The sequence below is a fragment of the Polypterus senegalus genome, chromosome 11 (genome assembly GCF_016835505.1).
Source record: "Polypterus senegalus isolate Bchr_013 chromosome 11, ASM1683550v1, whole genome shotgun sequence".
Lineage (NCBI taxonomy): Eukaryota > Metazoa > Chordata > Cladistia > Polypteriformes > Polypteridae > Polypterus > Polypterus senegalus.
The window spans coordinates 128594922-128619957 of record NC_053164.1 but is presented as its reverse complement, the minus strand read 5'-3'; the positions used below and the strand labels follow the sequence as shown (position 1 = coordinate 128619957).

The 25036-nt window shown below is 38.2% G+C and overlaps 1 protein-coding gene across 2 annotated transcripts in view; it reads right to left on the bottom strand.

The window, feature by feature from the left end:
* Positions 1–594: 594 nt before the first annotated feature.
* Positions 595–25036, bottom strand: part of dock5 (dedicator of cytokinesis 5) — a 272453-nt gene continuing 248011 nt past the window's right edge. For both annotated transcript variants that reach the window (XM_039769628.1, XM_039769630.1), the window contains exons 43-52: positions 23259–23343; positions 22992–23078; positions 20088–20264; positions 19550–19633; positions 12516–12653; positions 12227–12393; positions 9219–9378; positions 8982–9132; positions 8684–8784; positions 595–2337 (exon numbers count right to left, since the gene is read on the bottom strand). In XM_039769628.1, the coding sequence (XP_039625562.1) occupies positions 2269–2337; positions 8684–8784; positions 8982–9132; positions 9219–9378; positions 12227–12393; positions 12516–12653; positions 19550–19633; positions 20088–20264; positions 22992–23078; positions 23259–23343 (1219 nt within the window). In that variant the 3' untranslated portion in view covers positions 595–2268. The remainder of the gene's footprint in view (positions 2338–8683; positions 8785–8981; positions 9133–9218; positions 9379–12226; positions 12394–12515; positions 12654–19549; positions 19634–20087; positions 20265–22991; positions 23079–23258; positions 23344–25036) is intronic.

Here is a 25036-nt window from a genome sequence, read left to right as displayed (position 1 = left end):
TCAGGAGGTCGGCGCAACTATAACGACACGTGAATAATCCCCCACTCTAAAGCGGTACTAAACTGCAGTCGAAACGCAAAACCGAGCCGAACCAAGGTGAGCTGTACTGAACCGTGCTGTGCCGTACTATGCAGTGGAAAAGCGCCTTAAGTGAGCATCTGACATTGTGAGCAGATGACAGATGTCTACCAGGTTGATATGGGACAAGAAATAACAGCAGGTAGTCTGGTGTTTTTTTAAGTTAAATATAAAGTTGCCATAATATATATTTTATCAGTATAGACTTGCAAAAATTAATGTTTCTGACTGGTTTGGTCTTAAATGTATTACAGAAAAGGAACTGTCTAATAAGAAAATCCACTACAACACTAGCTTTTTGGGATATTTCTTAGAATATTACTTGGCTTTTACTCAGCTCGTTCATATATTTTCAAACTTGCTTGACTCAATTCAGTCTATCACTAGGAACACTTATGCATCTATTCACACTAAGTCACCCAACATGCACATCTTTGGGATGTGAGAGTAAAAAATGTTCAATTCCATAAAAATTGTTAATGCTTTTTAAAAAAGAAATGTAAAAGCAGACCCCTGTGACCCTGTAGTTAGGATATAGCAGGTTGGATAATGGATGGATGTAAAAGTATTGCTGTCTTCTACTGAATACATAGGTTAGAAATTTAAAGATATAAAAACAGATGACCTGCAGATTCATAAACACGTATACTTTATAATTGCAGACTATAGCCTTAGTCACTGAAGGAAAGCAGTTTCTTTTACACTTGTCTGTACCCAGTTGTAGCTTTGAATTTATTTTTTTGGTACACTTAGCAATGTCCATGTCTGTATAATTTTAGATTCATCCATCATTTATTTAAGAAGAGTGACTAAAATGAATGGGCAATAGATATCTATCTTTGCATGACAAGTTCATTTTTTCCAGTAATCCACATTCATTTGTTCTTCCATTCTCAATTTTGTTCTTATTTATACTCGTCCTTCGAGAAGTCATGCGCTCACATGTTTTAATTTCATTCCATTAGGCTTTTCGGAATGAACCTAAGCAATACAGTACCACTGAAGCATAATGAAAACTTACAAGTAAAAATAAATGGTAATGACAAAGTGAAATAAATGTGGTTCATCATCACTGCACGATACATGGGCCCAGAATGCATTAAAAGCTATTCATATAATGTAATAAATTTAAAAAAAGTCAATCAGACCAGTGTTATGCACTGGATATTACAAAATAGGGAGTGCAATGATATACATTGGGAAGCATAAAATGAATATTTACAAGCCATTGCCTTATATTTTATGACTCTTATGTACAATTTTCTCTCAAAAATACAATTAAAAGCAACTACCGAGTGGGATGTTACTTGCATGAAATCAGAATGTCTAGTCCAAACATATATGACAGACTAGTACCTACAATCTGCTCTTAGAATCACTCTGAGACTTTAATATTGCTTTATGTAGAATTCTGTGTTAACCATATTAGTATTCACTGATGACAAAAACTATTCCATCAATTACATTCATATACTGTTAGTAGCAATGAGAGTGTGTGTGGTTTGTGAATATATATTGTATACTTTCTGATATTGGGCATCTTTAAAGTAGGTTTTAATAAAATAAATATAGAGTTAATATCTCACACATGGTTAAAAGAGTGAAAACTATGCCAACGATTGGACCATATTCCACCTCAAGCAATTGCTTAAAAAATAAATAAATAATCATTGTCTGACATTATGAAACAGCAGATACATCATTGCCACATTAATATTACTCTGTACAAAAAAACTAAGAAATACAGTACAAATAGTATTTTCCTTTGTTAAAAGCAACAAGCTCTATGAAAAGGATTTGGAGAAAAAATGTTCAGTATTTTTAGCTGTTTCTTAAGAATGAATGGTTATTACAATAAATACCATACACTGTACAATAAATGTATCACATTCACACGCTAAAACACATTATAGAGAATGAGCCAAATGAGTGATTGTGGAGTTGGTGACATTACAGTTGAGCTCTTCAAGAGCCATACGACATCAGAAACATCACCAGAGTTTAGAGACATTTAGATACTTGAATGGCCGTGCTCATTGAACTCCCTGTTGTCTCTCATAGTGGGGGCGCTGGGCCCTGGGTGTTCACCTCTGTTTGTTATACTTCCAGACAAACGCCACCATCATTCTTCAAAGAGGTGTACTTAGCTCCACCTTTCTCAGATGTGTGTTGCTTCTTCCAAGAGATCATTCATCTCCTGACTTTAGGAGGAGGATTAGGGGGTCTGGACTCTCCTTTAACTGGCAGTGGAGGAACAATCTGGAAGACACACATGTACACAATTCTTTAAATGTCTGTTACAGTGATTTACTGCTTAGTACCTAAATCCCTTAAAAACATATGTGAGCATGTATGTGCCCTTAGAACAATCTGAATATATGAGCACATGTACTCAACAATGTACTGAAAGAGCAGCACAGGGATTCGAGGACAGAGATATCAACTGCAGTGTGTCCCATAGTTATATCAGATTAGCCTGACTATAAGTCTCCATTGTATATTGTTCATTCCATTACTTCAGAATGCTTGACTGAACCAAGATTAGGTGAGTTTGGAGAATAATGCATTAAGTGGAAATCATGTCACTTTTATACTTGTCTGTACCCAGTTGTAGCTTTGAAATGTTTTTTTTTGGCACACTTAGCAGTGTCTGTGTCTGTATAGTTTTAGATTCATCCCCCATTTATTTAGATTCATCCCTCATTTATTTAAGAAAAGTGACTAAAATGAATGGGCAATACATATCTATCTTTACATCACAAGCTCATTTTTTCCAGTAATTCACATTCATTTGTTCTTCCATTCTCAAGTGACTTTGGAGAATACTGCATGTCACTTTTACACTTGCCTGTACACAGTTTGTAGCTTTGAATTTCTTTTCTTGGTATACTTAGCAATTTTCGTGTCTGTTTAATTTTAGATTCATGTTACTGAAATCACTGGAACTGAATCAGGACTTTCCTAGCCTAGTAACATGGAGTAATATCCATATAAATGACATTACTGGAAAAAGCCATTTTACAAATTTTAAGCTGGTGTCATGAAATGATTGATCTAATTAGCAGTAATGTTCAATGAGTACTGGGATACTCCTTTGCTGAAAGTATGCTCCGCTTGTATCAAGTAAACTAGTGTGTGCCATGAAAACACACCCCACACAAATTCTCTACCACACTCACCATGCACTTTTGATACCTGGCAGGAGCTACCAATTAATTGAAAAAGCTACGCCGTGCGTAGAATTCGCACTATAACATGAGGTAAGCACAAAAGCCAAAATGTGGTTACGCACAGAAAAATCCAGATGCAGGAATCTGTGCGTTATCCAACTTCCGCATTCTTCCGCTACATAAATCCCGGTCAGCGTAAAAAGTAACGCTCACGCACGCACGTGCTGCCCTGCCCCAACTCCTCCCAGAATTATGCCTCTTTGAATATGCAAATCAATATAAATAGCCCTTAAGCTCAGCGTTCTATGAAAAGACAATGGGAAAAGCACAGGGGAAAATATAAGAATTTCAGCGAATACCAAGTGGAGGCAAATTAAAAACATACTGTTTGTTGATTTAAACACTGGTAAAACGACAAAAGGAAGTTGATCAAGTGACGGAGAAACTCGAAAGCTCAAGTTCACAAAGTCGCACAGTTGCAAAATAAAAAAGAAGTCACATCTCAAAGTCGCCGTCAAAAGGTGAGGTGTAGCCCACCATCTGAGTGTCATATGAAAGCTTATTAGAGTACAGACAAAAAAATAGGCACACAGAGGGAAAAAAGCACGAAATGTCAACTTTAATCTTGAAATTTCCACTTTAATCATGTAGTTTATTTTGTCATTAAAGTAGAACATCATAAACTTCATCTTAAAATCATTTAATTTACTAGTTTCTCAAATCCCATCGTAACTAAAGTAGCATGCTAAATGCTTTGTTTTGTATTTGATCTTCTATGTGCTCTATGTGTGTGAATCACTATGTGCTTCCGTTCTTTCTCTTTCTCCGACAGGACACAGAATCCATTACATTTGTGATATTACAGCTCTCTGAATAATTAAAATACTGAGATGTATACGTGATATAATTTTCATGATGATTGGAATGAAAGCATGTTATTAAACATGGGAACACGATGGTGCAGTAATTGTTCACGTCTCACACAAGATGCTGCTGTGCCATGCGCGACCTTCGATGAAATAATTTATTGTAGCAGTACTGTCTCTTTCAAATGTACTAACCTCCAGTTCCTGTCGTTACTTTTCTTTCCCCAAATACCCAATCGTCACACAATCAGCTCTGTAATAGACGTTATACCATCTGTTAGCTTACAACGACGATTCTTCAGAACTTTTAAGGAACATTGAAATATCTTCATAGTACGTGTTTAATTATTCTACCCTTCTATCCTTCCAGTGTCACGCCAGCATCAGTAATATACAGTACGAGGCAGGAACAATACGTGAACTTGCTAACGCTGCGGCACTGTGTCCTCACATATTTAATTATTAACAATACAGATTATTTAAATTAAGTTAAAGTTTTATCTGTATAATATAATCAACATATTTTTCTGCATTTCATCTTAAAAATGATATTGTCATCATATGTAAATACGCGCTTTATAAAGTGGAGCAGGTTGTGCAATATTATAACTGTAGTATAGTTTACAGTGAGGTAATTGTATTTATAAGTACAAACAGTTCTACAAGGATAAATTGATTGAGTGCATTTATAATTCTCGGGATGAAACTGTTTCTGAACTGTGATGTCCGTACAGGAAAGGCTTTGAAATGTTTTGCCGTGGCTGAGGCAGCGTGTGCTTGATGCTGTATACCGATAATTCTCTTTCCGATCAGCTGCTGCTGTGATTTCCCACTCAGATACAGTGATAAAAATACTCCGAGTGGTGCAGTGAGAGTAATATGGAAAAAGATGATCTGTTGTGGCAACCCTTAACGGGAGCAGCTGAAAGAAGAAGAAGAAGAATAAGGTGCAGTGAGAGTAACAATGCTAAAGCAGTTATGGTATTTGGAATACTATGGCTATTCCCTGGACCATTATATTGTTACAGGTTAATTACTATTAGATGCATTACACTAATAAACACTATGCGGTTAATTTCAGTGTGTTTATAAAGCCGCGTCAGGAAAAGAAAGAATAACCATACAGGAACAGTAGCACTGCTTTGACGCTGGGTGCCGCCGGTCTGCAAAACCGAGCGGAGAACTTGTGTACGACAGGGTATGAGGTACTGTGGAAACGTGCGTGGCTTTACACCAAGTGTAGGTTTTATACATCACAATTTGAATGTGGAAACGTGCTTACGCAACATTTCTGTGCGTATGCACCGTTTATACATGATGCCCCAGGAGTTTTGAATTATGACTAGGTGATGTGTTAACAGTTTTTACATTCCTTCAACATCCAACATTTTTGTTTCTTATCAAAGCGATGTCACAGTTTCTTGTTTTTCACTGTAAGCAGTGAAACTAAGTTAGATTGCAGGCCACCTTACTAAGTTTGAGTCTTCTTCTTCTTTTGGCTGCTCCCGTTAGGGGACGCCAAAGCGGATCGTCTTCTTCCACATCTTTCTGTCCTCTGCATCTTGTTCTGTTACACCCATCACCTACATGTCCTCTCTCACCACATCCATAAATCTTCTCTTAGGCCTTCCTCTTTTCCTCTTACCTGGCAGCTCTATCCTTAGCATTTGTCTCCCAATATACTCAGCATCTCTCCTGTGCACATGTCCAAACCAACACAATCTCGCTTCTCTGACTTTGTCTCCCAACCGTCCAACCTGAGCCGACCCTCTAATGTACTCATTTCTAATCCTGTCCATCCTTGTCACACCCAATGCAAATCTTGAGTAAAATAAGTTAATCGTCTTTCAGCAACACTCATGTACTACAGTGTTTGATGACAGACTGTAGTCCATCTATTATTCTGAAGAAGTTTCTTCAAGCTCTCACAGCCCTTTTCATCAATGGCCTGTTTACAGTATGAGCACAGGCTTGCCATTGTTTACGTGGTTGCCCATTCCAGATACATGGATGACACTATGAAAATCTGAGGAGGAGTTCCTATTCCCAACACACTCATCTTGGTATATCTGGACACCAGCATCATGCTTTGGTCAAAGTCATTTAAATTTTACTCTTGCCCATTTGCCCTTTGAATTGCACCCAAACCTGCCTATTCGCTGTAACCACAAGGGATACTGCCATATTTCAGTTGTTTATGTATGTTACAGTAAGCTCTCAAGTAAATTAAATGAAATCAAGGTTATCTGTACATATCTAAGAGTGTCCTCTTTCAAATAAATCATGTTTCCATGTTGTCTACCCTCTTCCATTAATAACATATGTGATTTGCACACGTACTGTATATACTGAGGCAAGCAATGCATCATAGCTAAGTGAATCTGGTTTTAACAAAGATCACACCTGTGTTGATCCACATACGGTGAAAGGCACATTATCACCGGATAGCTGAGGTTCAGAGCATTCCAATGATCTAGTTGTCCATGACTGGTCATTCATACTCCATGTCAGAGCTGTGTGTAAAAGTGCAAGGGGATTGTTCAATTGATGTACAGTAAGTCTTGTTTTAACTAGGGAAGTGTCATATTCTTCAAAAAAGAAAACTACAGTTGAGGAGGTCCCAGAAGAGTTACAGAATGCTAGAGATACAGAATAGGAAGGCCTTGAGTCAGATTCTGATCACAGTTAAAACACTATTTAAAATGACATGTTTGCTGAAGGACTCAATACTATACCTGATTTGCAAGTACTGCTTAGTATGACTTTGAAGTGTCACAGTGTGCAGATTTAAAGTTCAAGCCTCATGTGTTCAGCTACCATACCCAGATGCTATCTGCTTCACGTTCTCCCTATATTAGCTTTCTGAGCAGTGCTCTTCCAATTTCGAATTAGAGTATTGGTAATGTTTCTTAGTGTACTGTTAAGCTGTACCTGCACCTTTCAAAGTGTTACGTGAGGTCCTCTGCTGCTACTGAATGTCACAATATTACAAGGCTCATGTTGTTAAGTCTTGAGCTCATGTTAAAAAAATGCAGTTTCTGCTACTGAGTTGTCTACAGTATAACCCCTTCACCCACCCACTGAAGGGAATTACAGCACCATGTGATTTTTTTTTTACCTGTTTCTAATTGCACTTGCGTCACACTCTCCCCCCAACAACCTCTCTTTGACTGAACTTTTTAAGGTGTCGCCATAAAAATAGAGCCATCAGTAATTTGGTTCAGCTTCAAGCACTGTTTCTGATTTTGCCAGTTTTCGTTATGCATGCCAAACATGTACTGTTTAGGTTGATTGGACACTCCATATTGGCCCGGTGTGAATGTTTAAGGTCAGTCTTTCAACCTTTATTGCCTCAAGACCCAGTTTTACCTAATAAAGTTCACTGGTGACCCACATGCAGAAATGAGCATGATTATAACTGGGAAATAAAATGGAAAGGGACCCCTTGAAATGAGTGCTTGGTGAAGCAAGCGAGATTAGAAATGGGATAAAAAATATTGCACAGCTCTGTTGATCCCTGCTATGGAGGTGGTGAGTTGGAGGTATGTGTATGGATTATACCGTCAACAAGTCTCATGTGTTTGCAACCCAGCAACAGCCATGTAGAAGCCAAAAGTGGCAGACAAACACTGCTTTAGGTGTTTGCGTGGTGTGTGTGACTAGCACTGGGACCCTGACCACGGCTGTTTCCTGCTCCTCACCCAGGGTTTCCAGGATAGGCTCTGTGTCTACACTCCGATAACCCAGCACTGGAAGAAGCTGGTATGAAAATGTGTGTATGTACTTAGATTATTCTAAATCTGAAACACTCAAAAAAAGCAACAAAAACTAAGAATAATAAAAACACACCAAACTTCTGTTGGGCAACTGCAACAGAAGGCAAGAGAAGATGTGTGAATTGTCTGCCCAATCTATTATCTGTTGTCCAAAATGTAAGGTTCATCTGTGTCTAGTGATTATTTCAAAGACTGGCATAAAAAATAATTTTGAAAGTAAAGGTTTTCTAAAAAAATAAAAAAAATATATAACTGCAATTGCAATACTTGTTTTGAGAGATTGTTTAAGCGTAAAAAACAATTGATTTCCAAAAATGGGGACCCCTTATGCCAAACAGTATAACTTTACAATGCTTTGGAAAATGAAATCTAAACTTGATACAGTAATTGCTGGGACGCAAAAGAAACTTGATTCCATTGTTGTGCATCATAAATTGTCTTGGTTATGTACTGTGAAATCCAGTTTATTGCAAAGAAATCCCTAACACAGCATATTTTTTTATTTAGTTAATATTGGTGTAAATAAGGATTTTTATTAATATACTTTCTTTTAAAATTTTGGAGTGTTCTACCCTTCAATCATATGCAGCCCCTTTATTACATAAGCAGAATAATAGTCTTTCATTTTTCGTTATGTAGTTTAGGTGCACCCTTAATGCATAAGAGGTTAATATTTAAGTGGCTATTCGTGTCTTTTTAAACTAACACACCAAATAAAGAAATGTAAAATTTTTGTACTGCTCAATTGTTACATTTTAAGACTTCTAGGCACACTAAAATGTTTTTAATTTACCTCAGAAGAATTTCTCTGAATTCCATTCTTAGGGGGCATGGGGGGTGGAGTAGCTTGCACATCATAGACTATCTCACTATCACTGTTTAGAGATGAAAAACCTGCAAAACAAAAGGATGGATATATAATATAATCAGTGATACAAATTAGATATTACAATGCCAGATTCTAAGGTTGTGCTGATTCAACCAAATGATTTTTTTTTTATCATTCTGATTCCTGATTATTAATAAATGACAGTATGATTCGGAGATTGCGATCACTGAACAATGATTTGCTTAAGTAATTTAATACTCACTGGAGCTCCTTAGAGACTGTAAAGTCACAGAATGAGGGCCCACCGGAGGGGCCATATTAAGTTGAGAAGGAGGACCTTGAAATAATGATAAGGTCATCCGACGGTCTCCTAACTGAAGGCTTTTTGGACGTTGTGGCCTGTCCGGAGGTGTCTAATGATGACAAATAACATTAAAATGTGACATTAACAAACAGTCATGACAATATTTTCCTCAAAAGGTTAAATTTTTTGACTTACAACTCCATCTTTGTCAACTTCTCTTGCAGATAACACTTGAGACTTGCTGATGCTCCATTCCCTCCTGTTCAACTTGGAGATTCTGTTGTCACTCTCTAGGGGTTCTGATGCTCTTGAGATAACAGAATTTCTTTGTTCATTTACTGTACCCAGTAGAGAACTACAATAAGTTGTAAGGAGAAGGAACACTAAATGTCATTGAACATAAATCACAATAGTCATTACATAAATATAGAAGAATGTATAACTATTATTTCTAAACTTTGCTAGGAGCTGGTGGTGGATTTTAGGAGGCCCAGGCCCCTCATGGACCCCGTGATCATCAGAGGTGACTGTGTGCAGAGGGTGCAGACCTATAAATACCTGGGAGTGCAGCGGGATGATAAATTGGACTGGACTGCCAATACTGATGCTCTGTGTAAGAAAGGACAGAGCTGACTATACTTGCTTAGAAGGCTGGCGTCCTTCAACATCTGCAATAAGATGCTGCAGATGTTCTATCAGACGGTTCTGGGGAGCGCCCTCTTCTATGAGGTGGTGTGCTGGGGAGGCAGCATAAAGAAGATGGATGCCTCACGTCTGGACAAACTGGTGAGGAAGGCAGGCTCTATTGTAAACACGGAGCTGGACAGTTTGACATCTGTGGCAGAGCGACGGGCACTGAGCAGGCTCCTGTCAATCATGGAGAATCCACTGTATCCACTGAACAGGATCATCTCCAGACAGAGGAGCAGCTTCAGCGACAGACTGCTGTCACTGTCCTGCTCCACTGACAGACTGAGGAGATCTCTCCCCACACTATGCGACTCTTCAATTCCGCCCGGGGAGGGGAGGGTAAACGTTAACATTGTACAAAGTTATTGTCTATTTTACCTGCATTTGTATCACTCTTTAATATTGTTCTTTATCAGTATGCTGCTGCTGGAGTATGTGAATTTTCCCTTGGGATTAATCAATCTATCTATCTATCTGTCTGTCTGTCTGTCTATCTATCTATCTATCTTTCTAGTGTTGAAGCTTGAAGGGTCATATCAAAATGTGAATAAACGTCCAATCTAGGTTTTTTTTTTATTTTCATGTTAATCCAGGAGATCGTTCCTCCCCCACACTATGTGACTCTTCAATTCCACCCGGGGGGTAAACGTTAATTGTATACAAAATTATTGTCTGTCTGTTATACCGTCATTATTATCACTCTTTAATTTAATATTGTTCTTAATCAGTATGCTGCTGCTGGAGTATGTGAATTTCCCCTTGGGATTAATAAAGTATCTATCTATCTATCTATCTATCTATCTATCTATCTATCTATGCATTATTCTATGTTCTGGGCTGCTTTCTGCCTTGGGCTACTTGTGTCTTTCCCAAGATTTGTCTATAAATTAGAACAGCATTGAATATCAAAACATTGTGCATACCATTCTGTGAGGGTTATCCAGAAAGTTTTGCAACCCATTTTTTATATTTGCTATTAATTTATTACACAATTACTTTAATTTGTATTTATTAGGCTCAACATTTTTGGGCAATAGAAAACAAGCGCATGCATCCACTTTTTGTACCAGTCTGAATCTGTTTCCCGCAGCTGTCTCTTCACTTCTTCAATAACCTTGTCATCATTTGCAAATCTTTTCACACAGGTGGCATCTTCAAGGTCTCTAAAAAAGTGGAAAAGTGAGGAACCAAATTCTGGTCTATAGGACGGATGGGGATTGTGATTGCTATTTGGGTTTTCAAACCTTTCAAACATATGCTGTCCTGATAAAGGAGGATTTGAGCAATATTTTCGGAGGTCAGACTCTCCCATAAATGCTCGTGCAATGTTTTAAGAGTCTGAATGTACAAATCTGAGTTCATGTATTGACTATGAGGTATAATGTCTACCAATATCACCTTTTCGACATCCCAAAAAACAGTGGCTATGACATTCCTTGCTGAAAGAGAACTTGGATGGTGCCATTCCATTGGAAATCTTTTGGTCTCTGCGGGAAAGTGATTTGTTATAAGTCTACATTTTTCAATCAAAGGAAAAATTTGGGTGTGTCATGTTTTGTCTTTAAACAATGTTTAATATTTTGTTATATTTTGTAGTCTTGTTGGGGATATTACAGTGGCTACTTTTTATTTCCCTGTGTCCAGCACCATTCACTTTGTAGTTGGTATTGACACTTATTGTCTATCACTTGATTGATGGTGACACTGAATAATATGTCATCATTTCCGCAAGTATACAAGGAGTCGCAGTGGTATTCTCAACATCTAAAAAAATCTTGGACCAACTAAAACCTTGTGATGCTGCTTTGTTAAACAGGGAAAGCATTGTAAAGGACTCAATAACTTTTGTAAAATGCTTTTTTACTTTGTGTTTTGTCCAGCGTTCCAGGTTGATGATTGGTTTTCTGTTCTTCAGGTTCTGACCTAAACCGGTACATTCAACTACTTTTTTGCATGTTCAGAGATTCATTATATTCTCCAAAAACAACCTTTCTAGTCCTTCAGGATGAGTCTTTTCTGCGCTTATAACAGCGATCAATCCATGTTTCACCTTTAGTGATTCATGAATAAAAGCTTTCACTATCTTCCATGAAAGAGGATAACACACCTCTTTCCACACAGTGTTGACGTCTACATTTAAGGAATTAACCATGCATACTCTTTTGAAATTTTAAAGTCAACCACATAATAAATTGCATACATATCCTGTTAACTTAAGCAAATATAACAAGTGTTGCAAAATTTCATGGGTATCCCTCGTACTCTACTCGTTTACTGGATTAATACAACTATTATCTTCTCTCATTTCTCTTCTTTCCTTGAAACACTCACTTAAAGGAGGGTTTCAAGTTCCCTCCTTATAAATCTGTCACTGCTCATTTTTACATGTTATCAGCTATGATAAATCTTTCCTACACCACTTAAAAACCACTAAAAAACTACATATGAGAACTGACCATGCGACAAGACAAACAGAAACAGAATAAACACATGGAATATGATAGTGAACTGACTCATCGGAGCTGGGTCTGGAAGAAGTACTGTCTGAAGAGACCGAGCAGCTAGACACCCCTGATGAGGCAATGGAGACACTAGAAAGCCGTCGCAGTGTTGAAGACATAATGTAAGGCATCACCAAAGAACCAGCCCGACTCTTCTTGCGCTCAGTTAAGGAAGAAGGCTGAAAGAGAAAAATTTTGAAATGTACGCTTAGTAAAGCAATGTTCTTATTCAAATGAGTCAACATTCCCAGGAGTTAGTTAGCCTGACTACGATTTAGAGTTAAAAGAAAAGGGTACACACTAATGTGATGACTCCATATAATTTCTCCACTTTCTGTTTCAGGTCCTGGAAACAGGTAACCAGTCGGTTGTGTAGAGGACGTAGCTGTTCTGTGGCCTTCTCTCCATGAATTCGGATGCCTTCAGTCAGCAATGGAACCTAAGAAAGAAAAAATTTCATGATGAATGTCATATTGAAACAATCTGGTCTCTTGTGTTTAGAAAACCTGTGAATATCTACTTTCAAGCTATTGAAAAGTAGCTGACAAGACCGTATTTTATATGAAACAAGGAAGGCATTGACGTTTAGAGGCTAAGCAGCTGGGCTTGAGCAAAGTCACTTAATTTTCCCCCCCTATTACATTTTGTATACTTCAGTCAGTCATCACAACACCTTATTGCTTTTTTAAAGTAATATACAGTGCTTTGCATCTTTCATATATGTTGATATAAGATGTTATATAGAATCAGATTTAGTAGTTTGAAAAATAACAAACTGGCTGTCCACTGTGGCTCCGCCCACATAGTAGTGAAACAGGACAAACTTTAAAAATCAATAAACAAACAGGTATTGCTAGCTAAGCAGAGGCAAGGTACACTCCAAAACACAGAAGTACACCAACTCGAACAGAGGCTGGCGCATGAGGAGGGCCCCGGTCCAGCTCCCCATTCCTGACATCATGCTTCCCCCTCCCGTCCCACAGCCACTGTTTCGGATTATCACGAATATATCGCTCCTGCAAGCGAACTATGACTCTTAGTGCATTGAGAGAAGTCGCAAAATCAACCGGAACATTCAAGCAAATTATACAAAAAAACCTATTTAAATCTATTAAGTAGTTCTCTTGTTTGCTAGCTAAGCGGAGATAAGGAACGCCTTGAGGCTGGTGTGTGAGTGAGGAGGGCCCCGTCCCCTCCCCATGGCCTGCTGCGTCTCTCTCAGATTTGCGCAAATAAATCAGTACCGCAAGCGAACTATGATTCTTAGCGCAATGAGAGAAATCACAAATTCAACCGTAATGTTCAAGCAAATTATAGAAGAAAAAACAGATCTAAATCCATTTAGTAGTTCTCTCGTGAACAGTGGTCAGACATACAGATAGACACTGAATTTTATATATGAGTCATGTCTATTAAATAACGAAACTGTGATTCCACCTAGTAAACAAAGCAGTCAGAACCGGTTATAACTGCATGCATTGTGACCTTGAACATGTCTGAACCTGCATGACAAGCAGCAACACTCTATGACGTTCAGTTGATTGTGAGTCGCCATTTAGTTTGGTTGTGTTTTCTGTAGTGTGCCGAAAAAATGCTAAGTTTAAAAGTTGAACAACGTGTCAATTTTCACAAAACACCAACAGAATGTTTTCAAATGCTTACTAGAGCTTATGGGAATGACTGCCTGTCTCGTGCGCTTGTGTTTGAGTGGTGCAAAAAATTCAGCGAGGGATGTGAGAATTTCGAAGATGATGAGCGCCCTGGACCAAGAATGAAAAAAGCTCGTCAAAACAAGTGAAAATATTACTAGGGCGCTAAATGTTTATGTTTTATTGTGCTTAATTACGTTTTCCTCCTCTGTTTTCTTTTCTAATTATTTCATGTGTACCCTAAATGAGACTGTTCAATATCATACCCTTGGTTTGCTGTTATTGCTATTACTGTATTAAGACTTGTTATGCTTGTTTTGGACACATCTTTAACACCATCACCTGGGTTTATTATCTGGGGATATCATCTTAATGCACTAAAATTGATGAAGATTATATATATATATATATATATATATATATATATATATATATATATATATATATATATATATATATATATATATATATATATATATATATATATATATTAAGTGCAAAATTCTTTTCTTTTTTTTTTCTTTTCCTCTTTTAAAGACTATATTGGTAACAGATATCTCTATCTTTTAACCTTAAAGCGCCACTGCATGGGGGCTTGATGTGCTTTGGACGTGCTCTGTCTCTGGGTATGTCAGAGGACTGGGACTGCATGAAGTGGGTTTTAGCCTCACCTGGGGAGGCAAAAAGGGAGGGTGGGGGTTAAGGGGAAGAGAAAGAGAGCAGGCTTGATCTATATCTAATCTATCATCTCAATCTTTATAATTATAACTATCAACGTAATAATAAGCTGCATGGCAACAACTCTTGGGGGAATAGGAAATTAAGACCTAAACTATTTCACTTCCAGTTAAGACTATAATATGACACCAAAAACTCAGAATCAGTGTCTCCATGATGGGACAGTTAACTTCGTAAGCTGGAATGTTAAAGGCCTGAATCACGAATTAAAGAGAAAGAAAGTACTTTCTCACCTAACAGGTCTAAATGCTAAAATAGTATTTTTACAGGAAACCCACTTACTAAGTAAGGATCAGTTCCGCTGCAAAAGACTGGACTGGCCAAATGTTCCATTCTAGTTTTACAAAGAAAACTAGAGGGGTGGGAATTCTCATACATAGAACAGTACCATTTGTAGCATCAGATGTAGTATTGGATCCTGAAGGGAGATATGTGATGGTCATGGGAGACTTATCTAACTGTAAAATGATTTTGATAAATGTTTATGCACCTAATGTTGATGATAAGGAATTTATACAAAATTTATTTGCATCCATTCCCAATCTGAACACTCATAAACTTATAATGGCTGGGGACTTTAATTGTGTTCTAAATCCACTTTTAGATAAGACTTCCTCCACAGGGGAACGCAACTAACACCGCAAAGATAATTACAAAGTTTATAACTGATCACAACTTATCAGATCCCTGGAGGTTTTAAACCCAAATTCAAGAACATATTCTTTCTACTCACCAGTACATCATTGCTACTCAAGGATTGATTACTTCTTTATAGATAATAACTTCTTGCCTAAGATTAAATCTTGTAAATACGATGCTATTGTTATTTCAGACCATGCTCCGATGATCTTGGAGCTGAAATTACTAAGCCCCATACACTCACCCCGCAGATGGCGTCTCAATCCGCTTCTATTAGCTGACGAGAATTGTACTGAATTTATATCCAAACAAATTGAATTCTTTCTAGAGACAAATACATCCCCTGAGATCTCTGCAGGAATACTCTGGGAAACTCTTAAGGCCTTCTTAAGAGGACAGATTATCTCATATCTTTCCCACAGAAATAAATCCGAAACGAAGAAAGTAGCAGAGATAAAAAGCGAAATTACTAAAATAGATGAAGAACATGCCAGACTACCAAGCGAGACTCTACATAAGAGGAGGCAGGCTCTACATTCAGAATTAAACCTCTTGACAACTAAAGAAACCGAACAACTAATTTACAAATCCAGACATCATTATTATGAACATGGAGAGAAAGCTAATAAGCTTTTAGCAACAAATTCACAAGCAAGATGTGCGCAACGCAATCTCGTAATTACTAACACTAACGGAGATAAAATCATCGAACACAAAAATATAATGTACACTTTTAGAGACTACTATAAATCCCTATATACTACTGAGTTTAAAGAAGACAATATACAATCTAATGCATTTCTGGATAAATTACAGATACCACAAATTGACGCTTTTAGTGTGGAGGAGCTCGATAAACCTCTGTCATTATCAGAATTACTGGATGCTATAAAGTCACTCCAAGGTGGAAAAGCAGCAGGCCCTGACGGCTACCCTGCAGAGTTTTACAAGAAATTCTCCGCTCAGCTAGCTCCCCTCCTATTAGCAACATTTACAGAAGCCAGAGATAACCAATCTCTTCCACAAACCTTTCGCCAAGCACTAATCACTGTCTTTCCAAAACAAAATAAGGACTTATTACAATGTGCATCATACAGACCAATTTCACTTCTGAATAACGACATTAAAATACTCTCTAAAATCATAGCTAGAAGGATGGAGAAAGTGCTCCCTCAGTAATATCACAAGACCAAACTGGATTTATTAGGGGCCACACTTATCTTCAAATCTTCGACGCCTGTTTAATGTAATATACTCACCAACTAAATCAAACACCCCAGAAATATTATTATCATTGGATGCAGAAAAAGCATTCGACATGATTGAATGGAAATACCTTTTACTATTTTGGAGAAGTTTGGGTTTGGCCCAACATTTGTGCATGGATTAAATTACTGTATACTAACCCAGAAGCTTCAGTTTGCATCAATAACATTTGCTCAGACTACTTTAAACTAGAACGTGGCACAAGACAAGGATGCCCTTTGTCACCACTGCTGTTTGCAATTGCCATTGAACCACTGGCAATACATTGTCGAAATACTGATCAGATAAAGGGGATTAGCAGAGAAGGACTGGAACAGAAAATCTCATTATATGCAGATGACATGGTACTGTATATATCGGACCCAGAAAATTCTGTGCCTGCAGTCTTAGCAGCACTCACAGAATTTCAAAAGCTCTCTGGTCTCAGAATTAATCTGAATAAAAGTGTACTCTTTCCGTGAATTCGCAAGCATATAATATTAGATTAGACACCCTTCCTTTTATCATTGCAGAACAGTTTAAATACCTCGGGGTAAACATCACAAGTAAACATAAAGCTCTTTATCAACAAAATTTCGTGCCTGCATGGAAAAAATTAAACAAGACTTGCATAGATGGTCAACCCTTCATCTCACACTAGCTGGAAGAATTAACACTGTTAAGATGAATATTCTTCCTAAGCTCCTTTTTATTTCAAAACATACCAATATACATTAATAAATCGTTCTTTAAGCAATTAGATTCAACAATAACCTCATTTATTTGGAATTCTAAACATCCACGCATCAAAAGAGCGACCCTACAAAGACAAAAGGCAGAAGGCGGCATGGCTCTACCTAACTTCCAGTTTTATTACTGGGCGCAAATATACAGTCGATAAGAACCTGGACACAAATAGAAGAACATACACAGGCATGGACCGCAATAGAAGTAAAATCCTGCAGTACTTCTTTGTATTCCTTGCTTTGTGCTCCAATAAACACACGCTATCGGCAATACACTAATAACCCAATTGTGCTCCACTCACTTAGAATCTGGAACCAATGTAGAAAGCATTTTAAGACGGAGAAGCTTCTTTCCGTGGCACCCTGCAAAAGAACCACCTCTTTCAACCCTCACAAACATATGCAGTTTTAATATCTGGAAAAATTTGGAATTAACTTGCTTAGAGATCTTTATATAGACAACGCCTTTGCATCCTATGAACAATTACATTCCAAATTTAACATTCCAGCTACAAATTTCTTTCACTATCTTCAAATCAGGAACTTTGTTAAACAGAACCTTCCAGATTTTCCTCATCTTGCACCCTCATCCACGCTGGAAAAATTATTGCTCAATTTCAAGGAGTTAGACTCCATCTCTACAATATATAAAATCATTTTACAATCCCTTCCTTTCAAAGATCCAAGAGGACACTGGGAAAATGACCTCTCAATTAATATATCAGAAAAGGAGTGGAAAGTAGCAATGCAGAGAATTCACTCAAGCTCCATATGCAAAGCATACAATTATACAACTCAAAATTATATATCGAGCACATCTGTCTCACTAAAACTCTCCAAAATGTTTCCAGGACATGATCCAACCTGCGAACGTTGCAACCAAGCCCCAGCCTCACTAGGTCACATGTTCTGGGCCTGCTCCAAATTAACATTATTCTGGACAAAAATTTTTAATTACCTCTCAGACAGTCTTGGACTCACAATCCCTCCTAACCCATTAACAGCTGTGTTTGGGGTTCTTCCAGAGGGTCTTAAAGTGGAGAAAGACAAACAAATTGTGATTGCATTCACTACACTGTTGGCACGCAGACTTATTCTGATAAACTGGAAGAACCCAAACTCTCCTCTTTTAAGTCAGTGGGAAACTGATGTGTTATATTATTTAAAATTGGAAAAAATCAAATACTCAGTTAGAGGATCTGTACAGATCTTTTTCAAAACATGGCAGGATCTAATCAGTAATATTTTGAAATGATTTTATAAAGCACAGAGAATTTGTTGATTTAGGTATTTTTAAAGCCTTAAATTTTACACCGTTTGGCTTGCTCTCTCTCTCAAGGGTGGGGATCGATCTGTTCTTAGCATAATTCTTTTTTTTGTAAAAACTTGATTGCTATGTATTGATTGTAATAAAATTAATAAATAAATAAAAAAAAAAAAAAAACAAGTGAAAATTCAAAGCCATGCTCATTGTGTTTTTTGATATCAAGGGTGTAATTTTGGAAGAATGGGTTCCAGAAGGCACAACATTATTATAATGAAGTTTTGATAAAGCTGAGAGAAAAAGTAAAACGGCTGCAACTGTGGGAAAATGATTTCATTTTTCACCAGGGCAATGTGCCTGCTCACACAGCACTTTGTGTAAAGCAGTTTTTGACCGACAAGCAAATTACTACACTTGAACATCCTCCATATTCGCCCGATTTAGCACCGTGCGACTTTTATCTTTTCTGAAAAGTTAAATCACTGCTTAAAGGGACAGGTTTTGAGTTAGTTGATGCTGTAAAGAAGAAAAAGGCAGATGTGTTAAAACAGCTGACAAAAATTGATTTGCTCCATGCCTTTGACTAGTGGAAAACAAGACTGCAGCAATGTATTAGTGCAAATGGGGAGTATTTTGAAGGGGACAAGCATTCAATTTATAATATATATAAATAAAGGTGAGTTATTTAATTAATCTTGTTATTTAATAGACACGCCTCGTATATAGTGAGATATGGATATCCCCACTTTTCAGTCATTTGTGACTGGTAGAAATTTTTATAAGAATGGCATATTAAGAACTCTTTGTTGAAAGTAACATAACAGACAATCAGAGGTGACTATAGTAAAGGAGAATGCAGGCTTTGTGTAGCAGAGTTAAGATACAAAATAGAGCAGGAGCTTTGTGTAAAATCAGGAGTACAGAGAGACTGAATACGTACTGCATGTTTAGCTAATATTTAAAAAAACAAGCTGTTATATTTTCTTTCTATCAAATTCACAATAATATTTATTAAAACAATCCTGTGGCACTTTCACCAGATATCTGCATTCACCTGCATGGCAATGAGGTGTTTCAGGACGCCAATTCTGTCCTGGTCATCAGGATGTTCCTCAGTATACTTCTCAGTAAAAAAAGCCTATAAAATAAAAGATAAAAGGGAGCTGGTAAGAATGTTACTAAACCCAGGACCATGAATATGTACTACACTTGATGCACAACATGGAATCACACGTACTTCACATTTTGTAGATCCTCCTCACAACTATTACAGTTTTACATATGTAAGAAAACATAGGATGCTGCATGATCAGCAGGGGAGTTAGGTTCATTTAAAGCAACTAGGCTAAAAGCTGAATACTCAGACAAGACTAAAGAAAGGGTTAAAATTTATTTGATTAATATATGTGTTTGGGCATTGTGATAGCTAATTGTACGTTTTTTCTGGTAGGCATCAGATATATAACTAAAAGGCAAATGTCTGTGTTGATCTAATTATTTATCCCTGTTTTACATATACAACTTTGGTTTACTCTCACGCAAACTCATCTTGCACATTACAAGTGTAAGAACCGAAGAGAAGTAATACTGACCTTCTCATAATTGGAGAAGCCCCCCATAACAGCAGGGTCCACAATTCCATTGAGCAGCATTGAAAGTGGATGGACAGGCAATGTGCGATCACAAGCTTGCTGCTGAACTAAGTTGCTTAGTTTTTCATTGGTCTGCTCCATAGCCTCAATAGCATTCTCCAGCGGACTAATTTCCTCCTAATAAATACAACAGATTACTGTAAGAGCCATACTGTAAGTGATCAACTTTCAAAATCTAAAAAACAAATAGGTTGGTTACTGCATCTTTTCACTTGTGCTTATGATACACTTATGGACCAGATGAAATAAAGTTACATGTCCGGGGTTCACAAGACAGCTTCTCAATGGGTGGGAGAGTATTTTGGTGATCTGTATGAATTACGCTTTCTTAGATTTTAAATTGCTATGACAAATAGTCATCCATTTAATAACTCAACAAGTTTTCACTATTACATTTCAAAAAGTACTTACTGAATCTATATTTCTATACATCACTTCCATATAACTTTTTTCTTTATAGTTGAAGTTATGAAGTACAAAAGTCGACCTTACTCTCAATGGTGTTACTCTGAGAGGAGCATCTAATTGTAGGATTAAAGTGTAAAGTTGGAATTCAAACTACAAGATCATTCCCACTTAACCTGCTAATACTTTATCTAATCATTGATAGTGTTAATCTGTGTTAGCAAGGCATTAGCCAATGACAGATATGATGCTAACACACTGCATACAATACTTATTCTTGGTGGCCTAAGTTGTAGTCATCAATCAGCCTAACTTATATTCCTTTCAGATGTAGGAAGAAACAGTAGCACCTACAGAACATCAACACTGCACAAAGTAAACACTCAAAAAAATTCATTGTGCCCCACTCTGTCACACCCACTATATCTTGTCAACTCCCATCTACCTGTTCAGAAGTATAGTCTGATCAAAGTTCAAGCTTTTTCAAAGCAATAGCAGTACTAATCACTTCAGCACTATGTAACCCTTTATTTCTATTTATCAGTGTGGAATTAATGCAATAGCTTTCCTTTTTCAGACAAAAATCAGAATGCTTATATACCATCCATCCATTATCCAACCCACTATATCTTAACTACAGGGTCACAGGGGTCTGCTGGAGCCAATCCCAGCCAACAAAGGGCGCAAGGCAGGAAACAAACCCTGGGCAGGGCGCCAGCCCACCGCAGTGCTTATACACTCTACTGTTAAAAGAATAGGTGGGGTTGTAGCAAGCTTTGGATCTGTATACAGTGGCTTTGTGCATTTGTTTAAGCAAGGTTTATCACATACTGTAATCTCCCTTTTTGATCTGAATGTAAGTCTTTTTAAAATTGTTTGGGTAATGTTGTGTAAGCATATGGTGTAACCAACTGTGCATTTATTGGTTAGATCCCTAGTGTATGCTTAGTGTATATGTGTGTGCGTGTGCCCTGCCCGGGATTTGTTCCTGCCTTGCACCCTGATTTGGCTGGGATTGGCTCCAGCAGACCCCCGTGACCCTGTGTTAGGATATAGCGGGTTGAGTAATGACTGACTGACTGACTGTCTACTGGCCTCACTTAGGGCATATGCTGTACACATAGTTAACTTTTCAGATGCAGGACAGGTTTTTTTAAATAAGGACATGTAGACTTGGGCGCCATGGTAGGAATGCTGCCTTGCAACAAAGAGACCGGGTGCTTCCTGGTGGAATTTGCATCGCCTCCCAGTATCCTCATGGGTTTCCTCAGGGTGCTCTGGTGTCCCCTCTCACCTCAGGTTAGGTGAAGAGGTGCTGGTAAAATTGTCCCTTGTGTATGTGTGTGTGTATTTGTTCAGCCTTCTGTGGACTGGTGCCCTGTCCAGGGATTGCTCCTATCTAAGACCTGATGCTTGCTGGGATAGGTTCCAGCTTCCCTATGGCCCTACTCTGGCTAAGCAGGTTTAGAAAGTGGAATAACAAATGGACTTTGTAATACTTGCAAAACTTTACACTGCTGTTTTGCCTGATGGATATGTAGTACATGTACACTTTTTTGTGGACTGGTGTTGACCTTAGTATAAATACTACCTTTAACAATGGAAACTCACCTTGGTGGCCTGTACATCAGTACAATAAGTATTACAGGGAAAACTGTGGATAAGTACACATAATCCTTATAAATTGTGAAACCTGATAACCTTTACGTCTCAATCTAATATTGTTTAGACATACTGTATAGTAATCAGACTGAAGTAAACTAAAGATCTGTTTCCTTGACCATATAAGAAACAACACAACTGGAAATTTTATTTGCAAGATTTCTGAATTGTAACGCTTTATTGAATTACTTTATTTTTATCCAGTATCTCTCAAATTATTTAGGAAATGGTCAGATGAATGTGGAAAATGTTTTATCCTCACTACCATGACCAGCACTCAAAAATGGGTTCAATCTGCAAAGTAACTTTCAGAGCCTACTGCCACACATGTGGGTTGGAAGAGCACCTTCCATGCTCATCAGAGGTATGTCATAACACCCCCAGACAAGTGGGGGCACTGTCACTAAACAGCTCAGAGAACAAGCCTTGTGAACAACCCTTCTAGTCAAAGCGCTCTAAAGCCTGGACTCCCCGGAAGAAGGTGTTTACTGTTAGACTGATCTAACTGCAGAATAGAGCTGCATCCTGACCAAGACAAATGTGCTGAAGAATGGCTATCCTTTGCCTACCGAGGCTATTTTCTTTTCATTTAAATCTTATTGATGAGATCAGGCCATTGTGTGCTGTTTTTGTTTTCATTTTGTGGAATTAAATGCGACAACTTGACTGATGTCCCAACTTTTCACATCACTGGGCTGTGTCATTCCCCCACTCAACAATTCTTTTTAATTAACTTTTTTTTTTTTTTTTCTACAAGAGAAAAATCAATAAACTCACAGTAGAGAAAGATTTCACTTCAAACCACTTCAGGATGCCTGGAAGTTTGTAGACAGTCAAGTAGGTTGTTCTTTCAATCCACATGCTCTGCAAGGAAGTAGGGGTTTAAACACGACTTAAGAATATGCACAGTTTATAGCCTGGAACATGCAAAAATGTACTAAAAATTATTGACAACAAGGGCCAAAAATATTTTAAAAAGTGAAAGGAAATAAAAGAATAAATCAGTTTGATGGGAATAATGTTACCAGTTAAATAGCAACTCACAGCAAACTCATTGTCTGGATCCTTTGCTCCTTTCCTAAAAGGTCGAGAGTACTGGAATTGTCGCACCTCATTGGCTCTGTAATAGCTGTAATGTCAGAGTTATTAGTCATACAGTAGTCACCTCAGGGCAGAATAATAGAAGACACAGAACTGACAAGCCCCACATGTTTACTGATGGTGGTAAAGTTATGTTTTCTCTGATGTTTGCTATAAAATCTTATTTCAGTTGTATTAACTAGAAGTAATTTCATAAATACTCAATAATTTAATAATAAGTTGTCACAGATGGCTGGGTGGGCAACCAGGCCGGGATGCTCAGGAAGACCGGAGGAGGGCTTATGCCTCCACCAGACCACGTGGGGGCAACCGCCCTGGTACCTTTGGGGGCCACGGGTACAGAGCTTTGAAGCTCAACCCTGTAGGGACCTGTGGTTATCGCCAGGGGGTGCTCCAATGTCTTTGGTGCCCTGGACCTCAGCACTTCCACCACACCCGGAAGTGCTGGGGGGAAGAGGAGCAGGGACACCCGGAGTGCTTCCGGGGATGCAGCCGGCACTTCCGCCACACTGGGGCATGTCGGTGGAAGATTGCCGGGACACACCTGGAGCACATCCAGGGGACTGTAAAGGGGGCCACCTCCCTCCATTCGATGGCTGGAGTCGGGTGGAAGTGGACAGAGTCTTGGAGGAGAGGAGAGGAGGCAGATATGGAGAAGAAAGGCATTGTTGAGGGCATGGACTGAGGGTGATTGGTGCTGCAGCACTGGGGTGTTTGTGTTCAGCATTGTATATATAGTGTAAATAAACGTGTTGTGGTGCAATCAAAGATGTCTACCTCTCTGTGTCCGGGCTGTTCCCCACAAAGTAAATGAAATATATGGACAGAAGATCTTATGTACCATCCCATTCAGATCATGGCTATGAACAATAAGCACCAAACTTCATCAGTTTATTTTTTACTTTTGTGCTTTGACCTGACATCATTCATATATGCCCAAGGCACTACACTATAGATTTTTCACCAAGCAGTTTAGTAGCTGCTTTGGTATGTAGAGTCAGCACGGTTTCTAACATCAAACAATATGATACACATATCTTCTATTAAGAGTACTGTGACCAGTGAGGAACTGTTCAGGGCCTCTGCCACTCCATTTCCAGTCCTCACATGGACAAGCTGCCTGCAAACCTGGGATGTTTGAGTCAGAAAATAGCAGCTTATCTACATGTAGCTGAGCTGAAAAGGAAATTCATTCCCAACCCAGCCAAACAAGTTCACATCATCTGCTGCAACTGTGAAGGTATCATATAACACAGCAGTGGGCTTCTTTCTTCAAATCCTCACTGCTACCTGCTATACTTCCTTTAGCGATCCTGGATGAGCCTTCAATATTACCAGCAAGGAATCTCTCAGGGTCCAATCCCTTTTCATTGCATGTCCTCACACAGAGAGGCTGGCTGTAAACTTTGAGTTTCCGAGTTAATAAGCAGCAGCTTTTCCATTCAAGATAAAGACAACTCCTCCCGAATCCAAAAATTCACATCTCACTTTTACTGCAACTGCTAGGGTTATCGTATAACACATCTTTGCTCTTTCAAGATAAAGTTAGCACCAAACATAAGCAATCTAAAGTGAAAAGAAACCGCTGAGTATAATGAGCTATTTATTTGTGGATTCTCCCAGCCATGCTAGTTGGAGCAGAGATGAAGTTATGTGTGGGCTGACAGGGCAAAGCTATTAGACGCATCTCTATATTGGCATAGTGAATAATGCTGATGCTG